This window comes from Ochotona princeps, chromosome 2, assembly GCF_030435755.1.
Source record: "Ochotona princeps isolate mOchPri1 chromosome 2, mOchPri1.hap1, whole genome shotgun sequence".
Lineage (NCBI taxonomy): Eukaryota > Metazoa > Chordata > Mammalia > Lagomorpha > Ochotonidae > Ochotona > Ochotona princeps.
Genome location: NC_080833.1, coordinates 85,487,313 through 85,515,134, shown reverse-complemented (window position 1 = coordinate 85,515,134; position 27,822 = coordinate 85,487,313). Strand labels below are relative to the sequence as shown.

The 27,822-nt window shown below is 40.6% G+C and overlaps 1 protein-coding gene across 3 annotated transcripts in view; it reads left to right on the top strand.

The window, feature by feature from the left end:
* Positions 1-27,274, top strand: part of DBT (dihydrolipoamide branched chain transacylase E2) — a 51,803-nt gene extending 24,529 nt beyond the window's left edge. The window contains exons 4-11 of one of the 3 annotated variants that reach the window (XM_058659617.1): positions 6,053-6,234; positions 14,832-14,953; positions 18,241-18,463; positions 19,768-19,934; positions 22,887-22,964; positions 24,432-24,623; positions 24,738-24,809; positions 26,435-27,274. In XM_058659617.1, the coding sequence (XP_058515600.1) occupies positions 6,053-6,234; positions 14,832-14,953; positions 18,241-18,463; positions 19,768-19,934; positions 22,887-22,964; positions 24,432-24,623; positions 24,738-24,809; positions 26,435-26,602 (1,204 nt within the window). In that variant the 3' untranslated portion in view covers positions 26,603-27,274. The remainder of the gene's footprint in view (positions 1-6,052; positions 6,235-14,831; positions 14,954-18,240; positions 18,464-19,767; positions 19,935-22,886; positions 22,965-24,431; positions 24,624-24,737; positions 24,810-26,434) is intronic. The other 2 variants (XM_058659607.1, XM_058659623.1) reach the window with 2 other exon arrangements.
* The last annotated feature ends 548 nt before the right edge of the window (positions 27,275-27,822 follow it).

Below are 27,822 nucleotides of genomic sequence, written 5' to 3'. Positions count from 1 at the left end.
ATACTGGGAGATGTCCCACAGGTCTCTGAGATTCTGTTAGCTTTTCCATTCCTTTTTGTTTTCCTTTTCATGTGTAGCAACTGAAGTCTGTACTTGATCAGATTAGTAGACAGCTAAGATAAATTTCCAGTAAGTCTTCAATACTTGACCAAGGAGTTCTGTCTGTATGCTGAACATTCATTCATTGCACTAGCGTTTCATAACTGCCTTGGCCTTCTCTTAAAGCTTGTAGAGGGCCTCAGGTTCAATTACAAGTGATATTTTGAAAACTCTTGTGTGTTTCCTGGGCATATGCACATTTACATATCCTTCTAGATCCCTTGGAATACACCAGAGCTTTACAGTGCTCTCCATGCTCATCTTCTTCCCTATATCTTCCTTTGGGTGACAGTTTTTGTCACTACTTCTGAAAAAAATTTTATACCTTCTTTTTGTTTTCTAAGTTATAGTTAACAAAATACAACTTTTTTGATTGGTGATTAGGGTGCAAAGGGTCAAGGGCTACAGAAAGGTAGGTGAGACCATTATTTCTACAATCTCTTTTTTTTCCTTCCTGTATCTGGGGAAAGGGGGAAGATAAGGAGAGAAGCCACACCAGTCTCCCAACCGCTTCCGCACCCTGGGATGGGAGATGGCCACCCAGCGCCATCCCAGGGTTACCGATGTGGGACATGCTCCAAGGGTCAAGCTCAAGAGGTTTTGATAGTTCAGCAGTTCAGAATTACTACCAAACACACCACTGCAATCACAATGAAATCTCTCCAGAATCCACTGGTTGACATAGTCCACCTTAGAGTTTCTGTTGGTCAAGTGTTCACTGCCAATGCTTGGCTGGGGTAGTTGATCAATTTGTTCTGCCCTCTGTCCTCTTCCATGGTACCAGGTGACCTCTGGAGGCTCTGATACTGCCATATCCTCCATGTGTACCTGGATATGCTGTCCACTGCTATGTCTAAATAACTGAGGAGGACCAGCTCTGACACCTGCATTTCAGTCACACCATAGAACCTGCAATTCTATCAGTGGTTGGGTCCAGCAATTCAGTTGGAGGGATGCCCAAAGAAACTTCATCTGAGGCCATCCCATACCTGATTCTTGTGTGCTTGTCAGTACAGGGTCTGGCACAGTCCATCGCCTTGATCAGCTTATGCACACACTGATGTTTGCAATTGCCGGGTCAGTTCTATCTCCAGCCTTGTCTTCTACACAAACCAATGGGTATTGCAGCCCAGCTCGATCCTGCCTATTACACACTCGGCCTTCATGCATACCAGTGAGAGCTGCAGCCTAGTCAGAGTAACCCACAATAAACCCCACCAGGCCTGCCTTCTGTCCTGGTTCCCGTGCCTGCCAATATGCACGTCAGACTGTTTCTGTCTGTCCTTTCAGCCCTCAAACTTGTCAATGGGCATTAAAACCTAGTTCAACCCGAGCAGCCCACACATATCTTGACAGGTACCACTCTGTCTAGCCATGCTTGCCCCCACTGGGAGTGGCAACACAAAAGGAGGAGCCCGCAATTTCTGTACTGGGCCCATTCCCACTCCTGGATTTTGTATTCTCCAGGTGGTTCTGCAGTTTGACTTGAAAGAATTTGGGCCCTGTGCCAGCATTTGCCAGATGATTCTATAGCAAAGCTCAGCCAACCCACACCCACTCTGGCTTATGCATGCACCAGTAGGAACAGTTGACCCAGCCTGGATTTACCCTGATCCAGCTCACATAAAGCCAACAGGTATTGTAGCCCTGCCTGGCCTAATATACCCCATCCCAGCTATCAAGCTCACCAGTGGTAGTGGTGGTCCAGCAGGGGAGCCCCATGCAGCCCCCCTACAGGGTTCACCCCTGCACCCCCACCACTGGGTCTCACACATGCTAATGTAACACTGTGGCCCAGTCTAGCATGGGCCTGCTCAACTTGGCATTTGACAGTGGGTGCTGCTGCAGCCTGACCTGACCCAGCCTACTCCCAATTCCAGCTCATGTTGGTGGGTACTACAGCATAGCGCAACCCAGCCAGCCCCAGACTTGGCCCTCATGTGAACTGTCTTGTGTTGCAGTCTGACCTGGCCTGACCCGCACTCCATTCTGGTGCTCAGATTCACCAGTGGGTAATATGAACTGGCCCAGCCTGGTTTGCCCCAGACCTGAGCCAAATGTATGTCAGAGGGTACTATTTCTTGGCCTAGTCTGGACTGCTCCCTATTGTGGTTCTTGCTCTCACCTGCGAGACTGTGTCCCCACAGAGTTTCCCAAGCTCCTCCATAAGAACCTCTCCCAACACCAGGTCTTGCACACACCAGTGAGTCCATGGGCCAGCCCTACTTGGTCCACCTCCTGTCCTAGCAGGAACAGTGGCCTTTGCTGACCAACCCTCACCCATTACGGTTCTTGCTGTTGGATGCTACATCCCAGCCAATCCTGGTCCACACCCAGACACATCTCACACATGGCTCAATAGTGGCAGAGACTTAACCTAGCCCATCCTTTATCCACCCTGGTTCTCATGAACTCCAGTGGAAGCTGGTGTCTAGCATAATATGGCACACCCCAGACCCAGTACACACTTGTGCAAAGGGACACTTCAGCCATTTCCAGACCAGACAACAACCCCATTCCAGCTCTTGCAGTCACCAGTGGGAGCCACAAGCCAGCCATTGCATCCTGTTTGCCCCCCAACCAGGCCTGTTTCCAGCCTCAGATCTTGTGTGTGCCACTGGTTGCTCCTGCCCAGCTTTGCATAGCCCCTCACCTGTCTTGGCCTTTGCCTTGAATGCTGTAGCCTGGCCTGACCTGGCCAGCCCCCAGTCCCAACTCTTGTTGGCAGGTGCTAGACCCTGGCCTTGCTCAGTCTGCTCCCGTCCCTGGCTCATGCAAACCAGTAGATGTGACAGCCTAGCCTGGCATGACCTGTGCTCCAACCTGGTTTACACTTGCCAGTGACATAAGGTTTGCTCAGCCCTGTCTGGTCTGCCCCCTTTCAAAACCAACCCACACACTAGCCAACAGGTGGAGTTACTTTGTCCAGCCTGCCTAACCCCCAGGCCTGGACTATGTGCTCACCAGTGGGAACTATAACCCAGTAGGGGAGTTTCCCAAGTTCTGCCACTTGGCCCACTCTCAGACCCAGATCTCACGCATGCTAATGGGTGCTAGGCCTTTGTCCAGCATAGTCTGCCCCTCCATCTTGGCCTTTGGATGAGCTGGTGCATGTTGCATACCAGTCTGCCCCACACCCTATTTTAGGATGCACATGCAGGTCCTGCAGCCTGGACCTACCCTGCCTATTCTTGTTATTTTTGTTCCCAGTACCTATGAGTGTTGGTGGGTTCTGTGGCCACACCTAGCTCAATTCATCACCACTCTAACACTTAAGTGAACCAGTGGGACTTGTATTTCCACAGGGTTGTGTCCACATATCCCCCGCCGAATCTACCCCCAGTCCTGGCTCTCTTGCCTACTGGTTAGTGTTGTGGCCTTGCCTAATATTTCCTGTCCCCTGTTCCTGCACTCAGTCAGGTACTGGGATCTAATCCTTTTGGACAGGCATTCAGGCCGAGCTTTCGCATGGACTGTCATGTGGTTGTCACCAGTGTTCCACGTTGACAAGCCCATCTCATGATTCCCATGTGGACAGGTAATTGGTCTGACCCATACAGAACCTTTGGCGTCTTCCATCCAAACCACCAGGTCTCAGTCACCTTGCTTACCTGCAAGTACAGTGGCCCTGTCATTAGGAGTCCCTCAGTATCCATTTCTCACCTACAGGAATGGTGGCCTTATCCATGGACATCCTTAGGCAGTAATTCCACAATCCCAAATCCCCAGAGTTCACTGCCGGGTGGCCAGCAGGCAAAGCCTGGCGCCAATTGGCGTTCTGGCCGAACAAGCCAAGATGGCCCCAGCCACTCCAGAGCAGCCTGGCTAGGCCATGCCCCCCACCCGGATCAGCAAGAAGTGGTTGGGGTGAGGGGTCCCATTTGCACACCCAGTCCTCCCAGCTCTCCAAGAGTGAGTCAAGATGGTCCCAACCGCTCCCCTACTTCTAAAATTTTAAACAACTGCTGCCAATTGGTTTCAGCAAACACTTTAAGGATAAGCTTTTTCCTACAAAGATTTCTGAATGGATCACCTAAAAACTAGCCCTGTGAGTGGAACTTCTCCAGGGAGTAACTAGACAGCTTGAATAGTGACAGTTCTCTCAAATGGTCGCTTTCTGTGGAACTCAAACTTGATTTTTCTTTTCTTTGGCTACAAAATTGCTGATTTCTCAGGCTATCCTTGAGTTAGGGACCAATGAATGGAAATCGAGGAAGTTATGCAAAAACAAATGAATGAGATTCAGCCATTTTCCTTAAGCGAATACCTGCAATACTTTTGTAAGCTTATTAGTTTCCAGGATTCTTGGAAAGTTGACCCTTAACAGCTGTCATGGTACATGTTGCTCATATGGAGGAGCTGATTCTTGTAATTCCTCATTCTCCTCTTCTGGAAATAAATGTCTTTTGTGCTTTTTACAAATCTGCTTTTCATATGTGTGTGTGTATGTATATATATCTGACAGTGTTAAAGTGAGGGAGAACACAGAGTGAGCTCCCATTCATTTGGTCCACGAAAGTCAAGGTTGGCTGAGGCTGAAACCAAGAGTCAGGAACTCAGTCCCAGTCTTCTACAAAGGTAGCTGGGAATTAATCACTTGAGCCGTTTCTGCTTCCTTTCAGGATCCACATTTGCAAGAATCTGGAGTCAGGAGTTAGAGGCAAACAGTGAACACATTTATTCTGATATGCATCACTGGTGTCTTAACCACTAGACTGAATGCTCACCCTGTATGTGCTTGTAAACCTAGATGAGTTATTGGCGTGAATTGAGAACTGGTTAAGACACAAGGACAGAGTGAGTGAAAAATTAATTTGAATAATTGAGACAGTAAGACAGAAATGCGCTATATATGTTAAAAATGGCATTAAAATAAAAATCACATAATTTTTCAGATTTGGTCTGGGTATAGAGGAATTGATGAATACGAAATCATGATAAAATAATACTAGAAAAAAATTAAGAAAACTCATAGGTAAAATTCATGAAATTAGGGACAGCATTATGACACAGCAGATTAAGCCACCACCTGTGATACCAGCACCCCATAGAATGCCAGTTCAAATCCTGCCTAATCTACTTTTAATTTCAACTCTCTGCTAATGAGACTGGGAAAGTAGTGGATGATGCTCCAGGAGTTTGCTCTTTTTATTTTTTATTTTTATTGGAAAGTCAGATACACACAAAAAAGAAATAGAGAGGAAGATCTTCCATTTGCTGATTCACTCCTCAAGTAGCCACAGCGGCTCCGAAATCAGAAGCCAGGAGCAATCGGCCTCCCACACGGGTTCAGAGTCCCAAGGCTTTGGGCCGTCCTCGGTTGCTTTCCCAGGTCACAAGCAGGGAGCTGGATGGGAAGCAGGGCCTCATGGATTAGAACTGGTTCCCATATGGGACCCTGATGCATGCAAGGCAAGGACTTTAGTCACTTGGCTAACCATGCCTTACCCAGGAGTTTGTTCTTGCTGCCTACATGGGAGGCCCAAGTAGAGTTCTAGACTCCTGGCTCTGGACATTTGGAGAGTGATCTGAACGTGAAAGATCTCATCCTCCATTCTCTGTCTCTCCCTCTCCCACTGTTCCTCTGCCTTTCAAAAATAAAAAAATGAAATGAAATGAAATGAAATGAAATGAAATAAAATAAAATAAAATAAAATAAAATAAGAACTTCTTTTCCCAAGAAATAAGTTAGGTAGAACACCTGAAAATTTAATAAGTTCTTGAATTATAGATGTATTGGGGTTTTAAAATTCTCAGTATTTCTTAGAGATATATTAAAGAGACTCTGAGACCATTGCAGTCAGCTCCGAAATGTCCCTTGGGACGCTATCTGGAGGTAAGTGCTGAGCCACACAGACACTGATCTATCTCAGTATGGCATTTGCATTGTTAGGGAGATCTGTACATATGATTGTTAATGTAAATAAAAGTGTCTCTTGATGTTTTCTTTTAGGTATGTAAAAGAAGGAGATACAGTGTCTCAGTTTGATAGCATCTGTGAAGTCCAAAGTGATAAAGCCTCTGTTACCATCACTAGTCGTTATGATGGAGTCATTAAAAAGCTCTATTACAATCTAGATGAGATTGCCTATGTTGGAAAGCCGTTAGTAGACATAGAAACAGAAGCTTTAAAAGGTACTGTACGTGTGTTCTTGTGTTTTGCCAAATTGGTTGCTTCTGTCCGTTTGTCATTGACTCCAAATTTGTAACTTACTGGGTATGAATTGGAGGCATAGGAAAATAAAAAAAGTCCTGTGTGATGCATAATTATTCTTTGACAGTTATGTTAAAAATGCATCCAGCAAGACTTAATTTTATTTATTTATTTTTTGTTATATTTTGGACAATCTTTACATAGTTAATTAGGGTTAAAAAGGTACAAGGGCTATAGGAAAGTGGGTAAGACTATTATTTCCATATTGTTTCCTTCATGTTTAAAGGGGGGGTATTAAGGGAGAAGGCCCACCCAACTTCCCACCCACCCCAGGTCCCGGATGTGCGGCATGCTCTGAGGTTCTTGCTCAAGTGGTTTTGATAGTTCACCAGTTATGAATCGCTGCTAATCTTGCCACTCCAAGCATGATGAGGTCGTTGAAGAATCCACTGATTGACATAGTCCATCATAGAATCACCGTTTCCACCATATTTCGCTGCCAACATATAGCTGAGGTGGTTGATTGACCTGTTCTGTCTTCTGTCTTTTCTTGGTTAGGGTTCTGAGTCCAGCATTTCAATTGGGGAGATCCCCAAAGAAACTTTGTCTGAGGTGTTCCCAGACCAAATTCTTGTATGTACTAGCAAGTACAGAGTCCGCCACAGTCCATCGCCCTGATCAGCTGGTGGTTGCAATTGCTGGGCTGGTTCTGTTTTCCACCCCGAGTTCCACTGGAACCAAGAGGTGTTGCAGTCCAGCCTGGTTCTGCCCAGCACATACTCGGCCCTCGCATAAACCAGTGGGAGCTGCAGCCTAGTTGGAGCGACCCACAATAACCCCAACCAGGCCCGACCCTTACCCTGGTTTGCCAGCATGTGTAGCAGTAGTCCAGTCTGTCCCACATCCCATTTGGCTCTCGTACATGTCGATAGGTTTTGAAGCTTAGTTCCATCTAACCAGCTCCACTGTGCAGCCCACAGATGCTGTTGGATATCTGTCTAGCCACCCCAGCCCCTGTCCTAGTTTTCATGCCCTCCCTCGGGAGTAGTAACCCAATAAGGAGGAGCCCACTATTTCCCTCCCAGGCCTCTCCCACTCCCGGATTATGCACTCTCCAGGTGGTTCTGTGGTTTGACTTGACAGAATTAGCCCCCAGTGCCAGCTTCTGCCAGCTGATGCTGTGGCTAAGCCCCATACAACACTCACCCACTCTAATTTTGTTTGCACCAGTAGGAATAATCAGCCCAGCCTGGCTTTTCCCTGATCTGGTCCGCATGAGGTGCACAGGTGTTGTAGCCCTGCCTGGTCTTGTCTGCCCCCATCCCAGCTCACGCTCTCCACAACTGAGCCATCGAAAACCTACTTTAGTGTTCAAAGAAATAACTTTCCTTGTGAAATAAGAAGCATGTCTAAGTATGCAAAGATTAAATCCAAACTAATGGAGTAGCTCTATTCATTACTAGGTTTTTTTCTTTTTTGTTTTTTATATGCTGATTTTTTTTTAAAGCACACCTGTTGGTGATTTTTCTAAAAGCCAAATTTCTTCAAGATACAGCAACATGAGTAATAAGTAAGGAGGGAAACTAGAACAAAAGCAAAAAGCCCAGCATCCAGAAAGCCGCAGCCATGGGATGCACAAATAGTAGATGTTAGAACAGAGGGAATTTGTTATGAGAATGTTACAGAGGAAAAGCAAGTGGTGAGCAGGAACTTCAGAACTCGTGATGCATCGTTGCTCAGTCATCTAGGAACCAGCTTTGGTGTCAGGGTTGGAGAAACCAGGTATCAAATCCAAACTCTCGTATGTGGGACATGGGCATCTTAACCACTAGGCAAAATGCTCATCCCTAAATCTTTCTTTTGATTATACAAAGACATGTTATGAACATTCACGTTTTTGAAAAATTTATTTATTTTTTTTATTTGTTTTAAAGGCAGGGTTAGAAAGAGCATCTTCCAAATGCTGGATCACCCAGCTGCCTCACAAGTGGCCACAAAAGCCAGGGTTGGGCCAGGCCAAATCCAGGTATCACAAGTGGCCACAAAAGCCAGGGTTGGGCCAGGCCAAATCCAGGTATCACAATTTGGACCATCTGCTGCTGCATTCCCACACAAATTAGCAGGAAGTTGGATTTTAAGCAGAGCAGCAATAACTTGAACAGACACCCGTATGGGTAGCTTGTGCTGCAGGCAGTGGCTTAACGTGCTGCAGCTCAGTGCCAGCCCCAATGAAAATCCACTATTGTGCAAAAAACAGCATAGTCCTGTGTCTGAATTTTTGGTTTTTCAGCTTATCTCTTAGCATTGTGTTGTACCAAGCCATTACACTCCTACCTCTCAGTTTCTGAGAAGGTATGTAACCAAGTTTGTTAAGTAGCCAGCCCTCCATTTCTGTGGTTTTGCATCTACCAACTGCTGATCAGAAAAATTTGGGAAAAAAAATGTGTCAGTACTGGAAATCTACAAGTTTTTTCTTGTCTGTATTCCATAAACAATGTAACAACCTCCTTATATTAGATATTGTAAGTGATTTAGAGATCATTTAAAGTATTTTGGAAGGATGTACATAGTTTATATGCAAATACTGGACAATTAGCATCTTCAGATCTTAATGTCTGAGGCAGGTCCAGAAGCGGGCCACCCATAGATCTGGAGAGACAACTATACATAGAAAATTCAAGAAGTTCATGGGAAAATAAAAGTAAAAACAAGTTTGCTTTGGAATAATTTTTTTAAATCCATGCATAAGTTTTTATTTATTTATTTATTTTCATTTTATGACACAGTTTCATAGGCTCTGGGATTCCCCTAACCCTTCCCCAAACCCTCCCCCCATATTGAATTCCTCCATATTGTTACAGTAGTACAGATCATAGCCAGTCATGATTCCTTCATTATGGGCATGGACCATGCATAGAGTCCAGCATCTTATTGGCTTGATAAATTCAACAATTTCATTGGGAAGCCATCCCTGATCTGAAAGTAGAGCCGGCAGAATATCATCTCCTCCAATGAAAAGCTACTATACAACTTCAACAACAATTTACAACATCATGAAGTTAATTGACATGGTACTGAGTGACAGTATCTTAGAAAACGCAAGTTCTTCATCACATTCTATAACTACTTCATTGACATCTCAATTTTAGTTCATACACACCTGGCGGCTATACACCTTAAATTAGTTATAGGGTACTAATCAGCTGTCTCATGTCTATTTTCATTTTTATATTTAGCAGCTATTTTATATTTAGCAGTATTCAAGCATGATTTCTACTGAACTATGTAAATTTTAAGATAGTCCAAACAGGCTTATACCTCAAACAAGTCATATGTTAACAATTGAGGAGCAGAACAATTTTAGGAGGGGTGTGCAGAGAAATCTTCAATGCCTTAGTGAGGAGTAACTGATCTTTGTGTCCTACCTAGTAAGGTACATGGGAGTCCAAGCTATTTTCTGTCTGTTTTAAGCTTTCCTTATTGGTTTCTGTCTATCTGATCTATTTTTTGGCGGGTGCTCCGGAGCGACCCTGATGGTCATTGCAGGAGAGGGTGGGGATCCAAAGTTGGAACTAAGTAAGGACCAGAGAAAGCTTCTCTCCCTAGTCCCAAAGGGAGTTTACTGTTCTTCTGTTTGTGAAGACCACTCAGGGCTCCTGGCTGTTGTTCCGATGACCTTGGATCCTGAGAGGAAGGATCTGGGCTTCTTCCATCCCATGTGGGAGATCCAGTATGGAATAGATGGCCTCCGAAGGCACTCCAATTCCCCGTTGTCTCCTTGGAAGTTGAGATGTAGTCCTTGGTGAGGATCCGGGAGTCTCCAGGGTTGGGATACAAGCCTCCTCCTGTCCTCCTGCTCCACTCTGGGGTCCCCTGTGCTCTGCATGCATAGGTTTTTGTTGTTGCTGTTGTTACACTTAGTTTCTGCCTGCAGTATTTTTTTAAGATTCATTTTTTTTTTAATTAGAAAGATTTACAGACACAATGAGACAGAGAAAAAGATCTTCCAACTGCTGATTCACTCCCCAAATGGCTGTAACAGCTGGAGCTGAGCTAGGAGCTAGGAGGTTCTTCAGGTCTCTCATGTGGCTGCAGGGCCCCAAGGCTTTCTCAGGCCACAAGCAATGAGCTGGATGGGAAGTGGAGCAGCTGAATTACAAACCGGCACCCATATGGGATCCTGGGGCATGCACTGCAAGGACTTTAGCCATTAGGCTATTGCACTGGGCTCCATGCATAGGTTTTTAATAATTCACTTTGTTAGGAAGTTTTTGATTTATCCTTGTTAATGTAAAAAAGAGAAAACAGTATCTCATTCAGAATCTAAATCTCTCCCCTCTAGAGTAAGTGCATAATTGTAATACTGAGACTGTGTGGCAATTGTTTTAGGTACTGTGGGCCTGAAGCTGTGTGCAAGATCAAGTTGCCAGGACACCCTAGCAGAAGAGAACATGGAGTACCATACCTGACAGATCTTGCCATGATGAGAGAAGGCTGAGAAAAGAACAGAAAGGACATAGTCTTTAATAGGATACTTGCAAATTTATATTGTTCTGCTGTTGGATTACCTTTGCTCTTTATTATTAGCCTTTTTATCAATGATAGCTAATGTTATATATGCACTGTCTCATATAATTTTATAGATTATGGTCTGCATTTGATAATGTGCAACATTGCTAATCTGAGAGATTGAAAAACTTGCTTCTGGTCTCATACCTATTAAGTGGTAGAGCTGCAGTTTGACCCACGTCTGCCTAATTATAAACCCATGCTTCTAGCTACTTTGCTATGTCGAAAATTCGATGCAGAGAGGGTAGGTATCAGTTCCATTTTTGCATCTAGAATAATGAGGCAGAGTTTCTAGCATTGCACCTACACATACTTAAAAAAATTCTGCTACAACTGCACTTTATACCCACAGAGTTTACAGTATTGAAGTGTTCACTAGCATTAACAGAGTGTTTTAGATTTAAAGAAAAGCTCTTTAACAAAACCCAGTTCCAAGCATGTAGCATGTCATTTAATCAAAGTACATTTAATAATGTAAATTGCAAGTTTCAGTGCCTGGAAATTGTAGCTGTTTAAAATTCTGTGCAACTAGTTGTAAGCAAAATTGAGTGAATTTACTGTTTGCATGGCGAGATGAAAAATACCCAGTGACAGCTCGTTCATCTGGGCCTCATTAATTCTCAATTTAGAACCAGCTATATAGATATTAAAGATATTTGTATCTCTGCTATGTGAAAAGGACTTCCCTTCCAAATGTACTAGAATAGTATTTTATCACATTTTACCCAAAAGAATTTATTCTGATTGAATTAATTCAGAGTGCATTAATTGGGCTACTTAATGTACTGCTCAAAAGTAGTAAGAAAACTAGGATTTCATAGTCAATTTTTGCTAATTCAAATTACTCTTTTATTTAGTTGCATGAAATAATGTGGTTTTATTGTAGGTTCACTTCCCATGAGGGATTTCTGTCAATGCTAATGTGACAGGCTTCAAGAGAAAAAAAAAATGCTTACTTACTGGAGTTCTTTTGTCCTTTCTTAAAATTTTTTGCAACTGTACTGATTCACTAGCTGAAGACCAATCATCAAAGATTAAAACCTCACATACTTTTAAAGACTAATGTGGGAACCACTGAAATGTCATTGGTTAGAGACATGAACTTTGGTCTTAATTCCATCCTCCTTTGAGTCTCTTACTACATGGGCAAACTTTTAAAATCTTATCTACATGTTCAATATTTTTGGGATCATGAAAGGAGGAAGTATGTAGAAAAATACTTTAAAAATAAAGTACTGTGTAGGAAGGTTGTTATTTATTTATTCATTATTTCTCAAGAAAGCTTTCTTCCAGCAACTTAGTGTAACTATTACAAGTAATGAAGCCACTCCCAAAAAATCATGGAAAAAGGAGTTAATAGATAACTTTATTTTGATTTGAAGAAACATTTTGAAATCCATACATTTTTCACTCTATACACTAACACTTTTTGAAAGATTCCTCATAAGCATGTATTTCAAAAGTTTTTGCACAAATATAAACCTTAATTTCATTTGCCACAGAGATTTTTGAAGTCACTCATGTATGAATGACTTCTCACAGTACCTGTTGTATTACTCATGCCCTGTACCCAAGGATAGCACTGTTTAGGTAATACATAGCAAGCTGGTTTCTAGAGAGGTGGACAGCAGCAAATTACTTGATCTTTGCGAATATATATGAATTTGGGGATCTATTTAAACATTTTATATTTTTCTTATTTCAGGAAATGTTATTCAAATTAATATTTTTAATCTACTGATTTTTTCCCTTTGGTCTTTTTGTTTGATCATGCCAACTTTTCTTACCGTTCTCCCCTATAATTTTTTTTTAAGATTTCTTTTTGTTTTTATTGGAAATTCAGATATACAGAGAGGAGGAGAGACAGAAGAAGATCTTCCATCTGATGCTTAACTCCCCAAGTGGCCGCAGTGGTCAGTACTGCACTGATCTGAAGCCAGGAGCCCAGAGCCAGGAGCTGCTTCCAGGTCTTCCACACAGGTGCAGGGTTCCAAGGCTTTAAGCCGGCTTTCCAGGCCACAAGCAGGGAACTGCATGGGAAGCGGGGCAACCGGGATACGAATCGGCGTCCATATGGGATCCTGGCATGTGCAAGTTTAGGAGTTTAACCACTAGGCTACTGGGCCAGGCCTGTGTTCTCCCCAATAACTTTGAAAGGTGTGTAGAATCTATAGGATTCTGATGGTTAACAGGATTAGACTAGAATCATAGGAGTTGCATTCCATCTGCTCTGACGAGAAAAAAATTTTCTAAAGTTGTAAATTAATGCAGACAGCATGATCCCAGAAATCATTTTCAGCTGTTTGATTTATTTGGTGTGTGTTCCTGGGCGGAAATATAGCTTGAGCTCCATTTTTAAAAGTGTAAAAAGGAAAGGATAGCAGCAGTTGAGATGAAGAATGAATTAAGATTGAGCACAGTTTTTGACACATGAAATTTTTTTCTCCTTTTTCTCACCTTTATATAACTCTTTGAGAGCTCCACCAGTCAAATTCATGGATTAATGATGAGAAAAGAGTCAGTTGTCTTTCAATAATTGCAGCAGTGGAAAATGTGGAAAATTTTTATTGATTTGGGAGAACAGCCCAAAACCATGGGACCCTGCAACCATGTGGGAGACCCAGAAGAGGCTCCTGGCTCCTGGCTTTGATTGGCTCAGCTCTGACCATTGCAGCTACTTGTAGAGTGAGCCAGGGGATGGAAGGTGTTTCTTTCTGTTTCTCCTTCTTTCTATAGGTCTTCCTTTCCAATAAAAATCAATAAATCTTTTGAATATGTATACATATATATGGTAAGATATGGCTATTTGGCGGAGCAGCTCATATACCTTTGAGGAGACTCACATCCATATTGCAGTGTTTGGGTTTGAGTCCTGGAGCTGCTCCTGGATCCAGATGCACACATATGCACATCGTAGGAGGCAGCTGGTTATGGTTTAAGTCTGTGTTCCTGTCACTCATGTAGGAGACCTTGGTTGGGTTCCTGGCTCCTCACCAAGTCCTGGCTGTTTCAGTCATTTGGGAGTTGAACCAGTGGATCTGGGAGATTCATTCTCTCATTTCTCTCTCTTGCTCTCTTCCTTTCTGTCTCCCTCCCTCCCTTCCCCTTATGTTCAAGTAAGTGAAAACTGCCGTGTAAACTATACATATGTATTACTCAGTGATACTATAATGTATTTGAAAACATAGATGCTAATAGCCTGAAGTAACTTTATTAGGACTCTGGAGTTGGAATACAGAACAAATAAGTTAGCACTAGCCATAGCGTTCCTTGAACCATAATCAAGGCAGAGCAAAAACTTAGGTATTTTAGCATCTTTGAAAAGTATTTGGATTGTCATGCAGATTTGGAAAGAATTTTGTTAGAAAAATATTTAAATACTTGTTTTAATAAATTATGCATTGAAAAGCCTCATTTCACTTGTAACTTATCTAAAAGAAGTGATATATATACAGCACTAATAAGTCAGCAGTTTCAGGTACTAGTAAAAACCTCTCTTCCCTACCGTTTAGTTAGTTCTATATTTTTCCCCTTTTAAAGTAGCTTAAACAGGGCCTGGCGGTGTAGCCTAGTGGCTAAAGTCCTCGTCTTGAACTCGCCAGAATCCCATATGGGCGCTGGTTCTAATCCCAGCAGCTCCACTTCCCATCCAGCTCCCTGTTTGTGGCCTGGGAAAGCAGTCGAGGACAGCCCAAAGCCTTGGGACCCTGCACCTGTGTGGAAGACCTGGAGGAAATTCCTGGCTTCGGATCAGCACAGCACCAGCAGTTGCGGTCACTTGGGGAGTGATTCATCGGACGGAGGATCTTCCTCTCTGTCTCTCCTGCTCTCTGTATATCTGACTTTGTAATAAAATAAATCTTTAAAAAATAATAATAATAAAAAAATAAAGTAGCTTAAACAGTTTGACTGCAAACAAAAAAAATAAGTTCATTTAGGTATTACAAAACTCTAAGTCTTTGTTTTTAAAAATATTTTCAATTAAAATTAAATTTCACCTTTTTGCCAGATTCAGAAGAAGATGTCGTGGAAACTCCAGCTGTGTCTCATGATGAACATACACACCAAGAAATTAAGGGCCAAAAAACTCTGGCAACTCCTGCAGTTCGCCGCCTTGCCATGGAAAACAACGTACGTTTTCTTACCAACAAGTCTAAGATTGCTTAGAAAATAAACAGTTGCATATCTGGAAAACTAGCCAACACCTGTCTCATGATGAACTGGCTTGAGTTGAACGTAAAGAAAGCAGGAAAATGTCTATAAATGAAAAGTAATTGGTTGCTTGAAATTACTTCGGAGAGATGAGAAATTGTTAGCATTTGAGTAGTTAGGTGTTATTATTTTTTAAAGATGTAAGTTGTTGTTGTTGAAAGAGTTACAGAAAGGAGAGACAGAGATCTTCCATCTACTGGTTCATTTCCCGGGCGTCCTCAATGACTGGAACTGAGCTGATCTGAAGCTAGAAACTGGGAGCTGCTTTTGAGTCTCCCACATGGGTGCAGGGGCCCAAGGCCTTGGACCATCCTCCACCGCCTTCCCAGCCTATAAGCAGGGAGCTGGATTGCAAATGGAGCAGCTAGGACAGAAACCAGCACCCATATAGAATGCAGGCCCACAGACGGAGGCATAGCCTGTTACCTCAACATGCCTACCCCATGTTTTTTTCTTAATAACCATCATTTACTGAGCACCTATGAGTATCAATGTGTTGGGTCAGGTACCCTAGAAGCACATAGCTTGAGACAGGAGTTTGAGTGCATGTGGTTGATTCACTGAAGTGAAAACCTATAAAGGAAATGAAAGAAGCCACTAGGAAAAGAGAGGGGAAGTGGACCAGCCATGGATGTGATAGTCCAAGACACTGGCTTACCCAAGGGAGTTGGGGAGACCCATAGAAATGTATTGCTTTGAGTCAAGGATGATGACCTTTTGTATTCTGTCTGCCAGTATTGACTGAATGGAGGATAGAATGCCAGGCAAGATGACTCCCTGGCCCTGTGATAATTACTAATGTATTACTTCATTTTACTCTGTAACATAAGGAGCCACTCTGAGACCTGGAGAAATTGAGTGACTTATACCACACAAATAAGAGCTTTGGAGGCAGAGTTCTACAGCAATTCTGTTACCACTCAGAAAGCAGTGCTTTTAGTCATTATACACTGACTCAGCCACCATGCACCTGTTGTTTGAGCAAGCATTGTTTACATGTTACCTGAAAGCCTCATAACAATGCTTCACAGAAGGTAGGGTCATCCCCGTTTTGCTGAAGAGAAGGGGCTCTATTAACCTGATTAAAATCAAATAAGTAGCTAAGCTAGGAATATGAAATATACGCCCTTTGCCACACAGTGCAGACTGCTTCCTTGGCAGTTAGTTAAGTCACCTTGGAGAAAACCGAAACTAAACGTTGGTGTAGTGCCATGACAAGGCTAATCTTCCACCTGTGGCACTGGCATCCCACATGGGCTGGCTGCTCCACTTCCAATCCAGTTCCTTGCTGATGGCACAGGAAAACAGCAGATGGTGGCTCAAGTCCTTGGGCCTCTGTATTCATGTGGGAGACCTGGTAGAGTCTCCTGCCTCCTGGCTGAGGACCAGCCCAGCTCTGGCCATTGTGGCCATTTGGGGAGTGAACTAACGGATGGAAGATCTTTCTCTGGGTCTCTCCCCCTCTCTCTGTAACTCTTAACTTTCAAGTAAAGTAAATAAATGTTAAAAAACAAATACTCCTATTCTATCTGGCCATTGAGAAACTATCCCAAGAAAATATAGGACACATTCTTCCTCAGGTTTTCTATAGCCAAAAATAGAAGCTATGTGTGTGTGCTAGAGAATTGCTAAAGTGCTTTAGGAAATTTTATATAGTCATGAAATGTGTTCCAATATGAAGGCTATTTAATGTAATAGAAAATAGAAATAATAAGATGGAGAACTAGGCTGTTAAGGACATCAGATGAAAAGATTTTATATATTACTTTGAAAGCTATAAAATAAGTTGGTAAACTAATTATTCTTAATTATATGGAAAGACCACCTGCAGATGATATACATGTCATGGCTTTCCTACACCACTTGCTAAAGATGTGTATAATAACAAAAGTATTGGTATAAACACTAGAAATTAAGTATTGAATTTTATTTACTTAAAAATTTTTTACAGTTTGCATGTTTATGAATTGTTTACAGTTTAAACCGACATTTATATTTTGTGATTACCAAAAAATAATTTGTTTCATTTCTTGAAATTCATTTGTTTTAAATTTAATATTTGACATGATACAGTTCCTTATTCTTTTAAAGTTAGCCTTAGAGATACAGTAGCACAAAGGGAAATGAGCCAATCCCAAAAGGTCAGATACCACATGTTTGCGTTAATTTAAGAGGATATGATGTTATGTAAAACATGTTATTTTATGTATATTATGTTATATGTTGTGTATAAACTAAAACTGAATTGACAATGAGGTGATCACAGAAGATGGTTAAGAAATTGCAATTGTTTTTAACATATTGGTTACTCAATAATATAACTATTAGTTACACAACGAAGTTAATTGTTGCTGAGGGTATGTTGGAGCCTTTAATTGATCGGGTTGATAATCTGATGGTTCTGCCCTCGGACCGCACAGGGTCTCCCCAGGCAGCTGAGGAACTAGACTGGACTATAAGATGTTCGACTCTATGTTTAGTTTATGCTTGCAAGGAGGGAATCTCAATTGTACTTGATCAGTGGATATGCAACAAGATGGAACATTCCACGTGGGGGGGAGGGCGAGGGAGGGGTGGGGTGACTCCCAGTTTCAACGAAACTGTATCACATAATACAATGTAATCAATGAATAAAATAAAATAAAATAAAAGAGATACAGTAGCACAAAGTGGTGTTTAACCCTAATAAACTCACTAAAGTACCTTGTGCATAAAGATATCATTTAAGCTGAGGTGGTTTATTTAAATAGAAGTAAATGCTTTATTTTGGTCCTTCCAAAGCAACCATCAGAATAAAACTGATTGGAGAGAACACAGTTATTTAAGCTATTCACGTGCTTAACAGGCCAATGACAGAAGCATTCATCTAAATTTGTTAAAGCATTTTTCTCTTACAATTCTTGGTTTTCCCTTTTCTGTGATCGCTAAGAAAGGTCAAGTAAAAATTATACTAGAATTGTTAAAATGTCTGGCTACTAAAAGATGTAAGCTTTCACAAATAACTATGGACTGTGCAATGTAGATACCTCATAGTTATGAACAAATGAACAGTATATGCACAAGTAACCATTGATTTATGAAGGATAGACATAACTTCTCTGTTAAGATCACTAATATTATCTTCAGTGAACTAATTTTAGAACTCTAATGATATTAAAGTGATTGTAGTTTTAATATTAAAATGTATCTTTTTTTTTTTTTTAAAGATTAAGCTGAGTGAAGTTGTTGGCTCAGGAAAAGACGGCAGGATACTTAAAGAAGATATTCTCAACTTCTTGGAAAAACAGACGGGAGCTATATTACCTCCCTCACCAAAAGCTGAAATGATGCCACCTCCATCCCCACAAAAGCCAAAAGACAAGACTATCCCCATACCAGTATCAAGACCTCCCGTATTCACAGGCAAAGACAAAACAGAACCCATAAAAGGTAGTAGTAATATTAGCAGTGATTTAAAATGATAGTACTCTCATGCTTATTTTGGTAGAAGATACTTCAACAAATGCATACATATAGTATGATTTTTTTTTCCAATTCTTGCTGCAAGAAATGTTCAAATTTAATATATAAATTTTTAATGAAATGACAGCTCATCCAGCAAACACTCCTATTTATTAGAGATCGTTTAATTTTATTTGAGAGGTGTATTTTAAAGAGAAAGAAGGAGAGATAGAGAGAGAAAGGTCTTCTATCTGCTGCTTCACTTCCCAAATGGCCGCCACAGCCAGAACTGCGCTGATCAGAAGCTGGGAGCCAGGAGCTCCTTCCGTGTCTCCTACATGAGTGTAGGTGCCCAAGAACTTGAGCCATCCTCCACTGCTTTCCTAGTATATCTGCAGGGAGCTGAATCAGAAGTGGAGCAGCTGGGGATAGAATTGCTACCCATATGGGATGTGGGAACTGCAGGTGGAGGATTACCCTGTATGCCACTACACCCACCCAGTACTCTATTTACATGTACTATTAATATCTGAAGAATTACAAAGTTTCATGAAATATCAACTTGTGTACCAATATTGTTTTGTTTTAGACTCAGTATTTTAAGCATGTATTATTTTTAATTAGCTTTTAGATTATCAGTTCTGATTCGTCATTTACATAACTTCTTAGGATGTGTAATTTTAAGAAACATAGTTTTGCAAGGAAGTGGTTTGATAATCCACAGATTATGTCCTTTTGAAATTTTTTATTAAATGGTTTTCTTTAATTTGAAAGCCAAAGTTACTGAGAAGGAGAGCTAGAGAGAGAAAGAGCTTCCATCCACTGATTCACTCCCCAGATGTGGATGGCCAGAGTTGGGCTGGTCTAAAGCTGGGAGCCAGTGACATCTAGGTCTCCCACATGGGTGCAGGGACCCACTGACTTGGGCCATCTTCCATTGCTTTTCCAGGCCACTAGCAAAGGTCAAAAGTAGAGCAACTAAAATTAGAACTGTCACTCATGTGGGATGCCAGTACTGTGGACAGATTCAGCATGCCATGCCATGGCCCTGACCCACTTTTGAAGTGCACATTTCACCTTTTTGTGCACATTTAAATATTTAAAGCAGTCACCTGAAATGATACTTGCCACTAGGTATCATGCTTCCGCTTTGAAACTAGTGACTTTCAATAATAAAGATAGTATTTTTTTTTTTAAATTGAGAGTGTGAAGGACATTGGAGAACCTTCTAATTAAAAAAATGAAAGAATTTAAAAATTACACTGAATAATAATGGCATGAATGTTTTCCAGGCTTTCAAAAAGCAATGGTCAAGACAATGTCTGCAGCTCTAAAGATCCCTCACTTTGGCTATTGTGATGAGGTTGACCTTACCGAGCTAGTTAAGCTACGAGAAGAACTGAAACCCGTCGCTTTGTCACGCGGAATTAAACTTTCCTTTATGCCCTTCTTTTTAAAGGTGAGATTTGTTCATTTTGAACAAGGTTTGAGTAGGACATATTTTGTTTTATAAATGTGCCATGTGTTAACTCTGGACTTGAATCATAGTTCTAAATGTGCTATTTTTAATTTCATGGGAATTTTTTAAATTTAAATTTATGTGTCATATTGTTATCTACTTCTTTTATATCTAGGTGGAGTATATCATTTAGTTAAAACCTTTAATCATGAAAAGGCTCACTCTAGCAAAGTCCTAATTTAAACTAAAATAAGAGTTGATTTTAAATTTGTATACCATTTGCATATATATATACACACAGACATATTCATGTATCCCACAAGTTCATATTGAGGCCCCTAGAAAGAGAATAACACCAACAACTGACCTGGAGCAGCTCAAGTGTGTTTCATGTTAGCAACTATTTATGAAGCAGCTAGTGTGTACCAACAGTGAGCATGTTGTGTATGTTATCTCTTCATTCTCAGTGTAATCCTGACAGGCAAATACTTTGTCCCCACCTCCCATTGAAAGAAATGGGGACCCGATGAAGCTGGGAAACTTGTCAAGGACATCGAACTAAGAAATAGAGAATCTACTTAAGGCTCTGGTCTATCTTATCTATCTTACTCTAAAGCGCATACTCCAGTATGCTCCACAACCCCCAGTGCTTGTTCCACTCTACATCAGCACTGGTCTCCCATACATCTAGTTAGTTATTATTCCGTAATTCTTTTCAAAGTTTACCCTTCATTGCCTTTAGGATGGTGTCCAAATGTCTTAGAATGGCAAAGGTCTGCTCTAAATTTCTGTTGCATACTTTTGCAGACAGTGTCTCTCATCATTACACTATTTTAGTCATATTAACATATGCCTGGCTGCATCCCATTGTTTCTTGTCTTGTTGATTAAAACGGGTCATATGACTAAGCTTAGTACCAGCCCAAGAGCACTGTCAAGGGCAAGGGTACAGGGAAGCAGGAGAGTTTGCCATCATGGATCCAGGCTGTCTCACCCACAGAGAAACAAGTTTTGAGAAGCAAGTAGATAATGATCAAAATCATCACAAAAGTTAAGCAGGATGAAGAATAGGACCAGGCTGTTAGTAATCGCGAGGTCTGGGCAGCCTCGGTTAGCACTGAGCGAGTAAGGTATTTGAGGTGGTTGTGTGATTGCATGAATCGAGGCAGGGGAATGAGATTGCCCATCCACTGACATATTGCTCCTAGATGTCCACAATGGTGGTAGCTTGATTGTTCTGAAGCCACAGACCCTGAATTCGGTCTGAATCCCCCTTGTGGGCGACAGGAGCTCAAGTACTTGAACTATCTTCTGCTAGCTCCCATGGTGTGCATTAATAGGAAGCTGGAATGGAAATGGAGTAGCCAAGACTCAACCCAGGCACCTCAATATGGTATGTGGGTATCCCCAGCAGCAACTTTACCACAGTATGAAATGTGCCAACCGCCTCCAGCCTAGTGAAAGGAAAAAATGTGTGGGAAGGATTTTTAGAGTAAGAGTGACGGCATCAGGAAAAGATGAAGGCCCTAGAACCAGTGGCTTTGAAGAGCAGAGAGCAGCACCCCTTCCCTGCTGACCGAGTTCCTCCCACTGCCATGTGACAGCACGCACATTCTGAAGCATAGATACATATTGAATATATTGGCTTTCTCTTATTGTTTTTTCTTCATTGTCCCAATCTGAATGAGATACGTATTCTTCAATTTGGAAATTTAGTATGCTTTGTTTTAAAATGGCATTTTATGTAAGTTTTAGAATAGTCGGAAAATAAAGTGTTGTATGGGGAGAAAATGAACTCATGTATAACTCCGTATCTCTCCATTTTCTTTTACAAAATTTTGATTCTCATCAAAACATTTAATTATTAATTTTTTTAGGATTTTTAAGCTTTATTAGGATTTAAACTTTTTAAAAACATTTCTGTTTAAGCTTTTACTTATTTAACCTTTATTAGGATATAAGTTACAGTAATCCATTAAAATCTTACGAAACTTGAAGTCATAGAAAATGAAGGATTTGCAGCAAGTATTTTTGTTGTTTTTTCCTTAATCGCACCTAGCTAATCACTACAAAAAATGCCTATTTTTAAAGCTCTTCCTTTCAATCACTAGGAGGGGTGTGTGTATTTCCCTGTCTAGACTGCCAATCCACGGACAAAAGTAATAGTAAATGCAACACATATATAGAACTCAGTGTAACAAGGCAAGGGCCGTGAGGAGGAAATTCTTTTAAGGAATCATCTTAAGCATTTTTGTCTTGCTACATTTTAAGCTTAAAAGGTATGACCACCAAATGCAATATATTAGTCCTCATCATTAGTTTCTGGATATTAAAAAAAAAAACAGCTAGCAGAAACATTCTGGGTATAGTTAGGAGAACCTGATTATGGTTAGAAGAGAATGGCATACAGAGAAAAAAATGAGGGGAGAGATCAAGAAAGAAAACAACAGAGAGACATAAATGCAATTCAGTGAGATTCCAAAGTAAACATTCCTGTTAGCTTTGCCCTTCACCTTGCCCAGGACACCAGGCAGACACTGACCTCCAAAGTCTGCTTTAAAATCCCCATTGCATGTGCTTTTAATTCCAAGTGTATTTTTAAACTGCTGTTTACTTCTCAAGAGTACATATTAAGTGAAGAAATCACAGAGAAACTAAACATTCTCTTTGGACCTTTGATCATGACATTTATGAAGTTATTTTGAAAGTCTTCTTGATGTTTGTAAGTAGCCTGGCTACTTTATCTTTTATTCTTAAATGATTAGGGTGACCTGGTTCTACTTTGTTTGCAAGTAACATTAGAAGGAATATGCCTAGGTGTATATAGACTTAAAATTAAACTTACCATAAATAAGAATGTTCTCCTTGCTTCCTTTCATTCCTCTTATTGCTTCAATTCATCATTCCTCGAAAGTTAAAAGTGCTAAAGTTGGATTTTCTTTTTGTTAAACAGGCAGCTTCCTTGGGATTGTTACAGTTTCCTATCCTTAATGCCTCTGTGGATGAAGGATGCCAGAATATAACATATAAGGTTGGCTGTGCATTGTGAAAACTGTGGTTATTTCAACAGAAGATAGTGCAAATGTGCTTGTAGGTTAGAAAGACTTCTATTGTACTTCAAATAGTGATCGTTTTTTAGACTAGAATTACAGGTATGGGATAAGACATTAAACCTAAGTCTATTTGTTGTTAATGTTCTCGATTTTACCAGTTAATGGTGATACTATTTAGACAAGCAAATTGCATTTTTAAACCTTTTGATTTTCTGCATAAAATAATGGGAATATATGGAAGGCAATGGGTGAAGTTATCCATCCCACTTGCCCTTTCAAAAAGAAGTAACATTCTCGAATTAAATTTCTAGAGTTTTGAGACCAGGGAGAATTTAAACAAGAAAAGTAATGAAAAAAAAAGTGTGAGCTTCAGTTGACTGAACTCTTCCATTTGGAGTGAAAATTGAAGTTTGAGAACTCTTTTGAGATGCTGATCCTTATGATTGTTTCTCTTTAGAAATGACGGGGCAGAAGAGAGCTTGGACATTCCTGGGAGTCGGATCTAAAATATCCCCATATAATTAACATGATTGTGTCTCTTTATTGTAACCATTTGAGAAACAGAGGGAATGTTCCTTTTTGGGGTCTGTATACTGATTGCTCATGATGGCTGGGAATGGCCAGGATGAAGCCCCAAGCTAGGAAGCCCACCACAGTCTTCCATTGTGTGTAACAGGGCAGAAGGCAGAGCGCCATCACTTGCTGCCTCCCAGGGTACCATTCCTGGAAAGCTGGAATTAGGAGTGGAGCTAGGACTTAAACCCGGGAACTTCAATATTGGTTGTGGAAATTCTAAGAGCATCTTAATTGACAGGCCAAATACTCCCCATCCTTATTTAACACTTCCCAATTAAGAACCCATTTATTTAAAATAATCTGAACAACAAAATACTGGTTTATACCCTCAATCTTATCACTGCACAATAATTCCTGCATATCTTAATGTATGTCTTCCTGGAAATTTACTTGCATGTAATTTTTATAAAAGTATGGAATTTATATTTTTCTTGTGTAATGTATAGTAAACATCATTATAGGTCAGTGAGAATAACTTTAGCCAGTGGAATATTGATAAGCATTTTGCTTGAAGTTTCTCAAGCTTAAAATCAATCTTTATTCAACTTCCCTGAATACTGCTATCTACTCACAATTCTGGATTTATCTCCTTAGCAGATTTTTATGAATGATGGTCTGTATTGTAAGAAGTTCCCTAGAAGGTCTAGAACAGCTTACACTCCCATTAACATTATATGCACTCTGTTTTGCAGGCAGAAATACAATTGTCTTTTCAAAATATCCATTAAAAGTTGTTTTAAGAATATTTATTTTAAACCAATGGCAACCTGATAAAAATGGCTTTTGATGGTTTCTTAGGAGACAGTGAAATCTTCTTTCCTGTTAAGTTGCTTTTTATTAAGAGACCTACTCTACACTTTGTTTCTTAGGCTTCTCATAATATTGGGATAGCAATGGATACTCAGCAGGGTTTGATTGTCCCCAATGTGAAAAACGTACAGATATGCTCTGTGTTTGAGATTGCCACTGAACTAAACCGCCTCCAGAAACTGGGCACTGCGGGGCAGCTCAGCACCACAGATCTTACTGGAGGGACATTTACTCTTTCCAACATTGGATCTGTAAGTAGCATAATTTAAATATTTGATCCTATGCTCAGCTGAAATTATAAAATGTCATTTCCATTTATTCTCTGAAAGCTTAACGCTCCTATTTTTCTTTTGCCTATTTTTTAGATTGGTGGTACCTATGCCAAAGCAGTGATACTGCCGCCAGAAGTAGCCATTGGGGCGCTGGGATCCATTAGGGTATGTGTGGTAAATGATTGGAAAACAGTTTTTAAGAATTGGAGAGGCAAACACAAAGAATTGTGTTCATTTCTAAGGTTTTTCTCTCTCCAGTTCGAGTTTGTAAATTTTGACTCAGTAAATCTGCTATTTGTTCCTAAGAGTCAGCCCTGCACTTCCGGTGGCTGCCTCTTTGTGTAATAAAGTAATGGGATCTGGAATGTTTCAGTGTGGAAACCATCATGACCCACTGTGGATCAGGCAAGGTGCAGGTTTCTTTTTGTATAACCACAGATAGAGCCAACTTGGCTCTCAATAAAATAGCATTATTGCAGAGTATCAAAGGGTAATGGTAAGCCATTCCACATTGTTCTTTCTAACAAAATAAGATACTATTTAGTGCAGTTCTCTCAAACTTCACTCAGTTTAAGCATCATTGGAAATACTATTTAAAAATGGAGATTTGGGCCTGGCACAGTGGTTTAGTGGCTAAAGTCCTCGCCTTGAACACACCGGGATCCCATATGGGCACCAGTTCTAATCCCGGCTGCCCCACTTCCCATCCAGCTCCCTGCTTGTGGCCTGGAAGAGCAGTGCAGGACAGCCCAGAGCCTTGGATTCCTGCACCTGTGTGGGAGACCAGGAAGAAGCTCCTGGCTCCTGGTTCCTGGCTTCAGATTGGCTCAGCTCCAGCCGTTGCGGCAGCTTGGCGAGTGAACCATTGGATGGAAGATCTTCTCTCTGTCTCTCCTCCTCTCTGTATATCTGCCTTTCCAATAAAAATAAATAAATCTTTTTTTAAAAATGGAGATTTGTTGGCCCTGGAGTCAGAGCCCCCAAAACTTGTATCTGAAATAAGTCTGGCAGTTCCCTCAGAAACAGTCACCGTGCTCTGGGAAGAGTGACAGAGTAAAGTTACAGTGAGGTGTTTTTTGTTTTTGTTTGTTTGTTTGTTTTGTTTTGTTTTAAGATTTGTTTATTTTTATTGGAAAGACAGATTTACAGAGAGAAGGAAAGACAGAGAAACTAGCCCACTAATTCACTCCCCAAGTGGTTGCACTGGCCAGAGTTGAGCTTCCACAGCAAGCAGCTTCTTCTGAGTCTCCCATGTGCTTCCAGAGTTCCAGGGGTACCAAGGCTTTGGGCCAGCCTTGACTGACTTCCCAGGCCACAAGCAGGGAGCTGGATCAGAGTGGACCAGTCGGGACACGAATCGACACCCGTATGGGATCCCAGCAAGGCAAAGGATTTAGCCACTAGGCTATTGTGCTGGGCCCTAAAGTGATTTTCAACCACAGCTCCTCGTTAGAATCATCTGGGAGCTTGAAATAAATTATGCCCCTAGCTTAATCAGAATCAGAATTTGGAGCTCAAGATTTGGGTATTCCTATTAATTCATGTGGAGTCTATGGATAATCACAAATAAAATCCATCTGCCTTAGGAACAGTAAGTGCCCTCGAGACCCTAAAAGTTTGCGATCTGTCTTCACAAACGTAGGAAAATCAGGTGCTAATGTTTTCAAGGCATTTCGTATATCTGTTTCTTCTCTATCATAGGAAAGTAGATTTGTCTGACCTCAGAAAACTGTTACAGCTTGAACTTTGAGCAACTGAATGCTTTCCCTTTATTCCCCCCTGACTTCTAGGCCCTTCCTCGATTTAACCAGAAAGGAGAAGTGTACCAGGCACAGATGATGAATGTGAGCTGGTCAGCTGACCACAGAATTATTGATGGTGCCACAATGTCACGCTTCTCTAATTTGTGGAAATCCTACCTAGAGAACCCATCGTTTATGCTACTAGATTTGAAATGAAGATTGATAAGACATTCTTGAACTTTTTGAGCTTCCAAAGAATGTGTACAGCCTAGTTGTGCCAGCACATGTTTTCTGTTACAACTTCTCTGTGCTTTGTATTGTATGATTAAGATTCTAAGACACTATTCTGTTAGACCTTTTACTGAAAAAGAATGGTGGTGTAATGGGGATTCTCCTGGCACATTTTACAGGTCAGAGTATGACTTAACACGGTGCTGAGGTGTTTATGTCGATGGGTTGGAACTGTTAGATGGTAAAATCAATATTACTAAAAGACAAGCAGCCATATACATACTGTGTTTGTCCTCTGTTCTCTTCCTTCCTTTTTTTTATTATTCCTTTCCTTTTCTTTCCTCTTTTCTTCTGTTTTTCTTCCTTCCTTTTTTCCACCCTTCCTTCCTTCCTTCACAGATTCTTAATGAAATTTTGAATTTTACACATTTGGGGAAAGGAATTTATATAAAAGATATTTTCCATTTCCCTACAATTATTCTAATTAGTATATGAAGTGCAATTATACTTATCTTTTAAAATATGTGAATATATTCAATGTAGTTTATTATCTCTGTCTTGTTTATAAAAATTAGCATCTTTGAAAAAAAAGCAATTATCACCTGGTGTTAAAAATGTCCAATTATAGTTTTAAAACCAGTAAAGTTGTTAAAGGTATGTGTTTACAATGGTTATACTTTTAGGATTTTGGTTATGCTTTCCTGCTTCTCGTTGGGGAAAAATTTTGCCTTCACAAGCTTTCTTTATTTAAGAATGTTCTCTGAAGTGTGGTAGCACTCACGTTTTACAAAATCCTGTTAATTTTCTTTGTCCTCAGGTAAAAAAATAGATAAGAAAGCCAATTCCTTCCATTGTCCATATGCTGAAATAGATCATGAATGAGTAGAGAAAAATCTAATTGTTAATTATGAACATAAAAATAAATTGAGATGTTTTATATAGAAACAAAAGTTTCATAATGATCATTTTATTTTAGTAAAGATCCACTTTAATCAGAAATTGCATCAAAATAAATGTAATCCAATGTTGTGAGTTCTAGAACAATGTTCTATTAACTAATGATGTAAAAATGAGTTCAGGCAAGGTTTCATGACAGGAAAAATTTTGTTTTTAGTGTGTGCTGTTTTTTCAATTTGAGAATCAATTTTAAATCAGAAAATAATGAGCCAAATGAATACTGTTTTTTTTTAATTCAGATACTATGG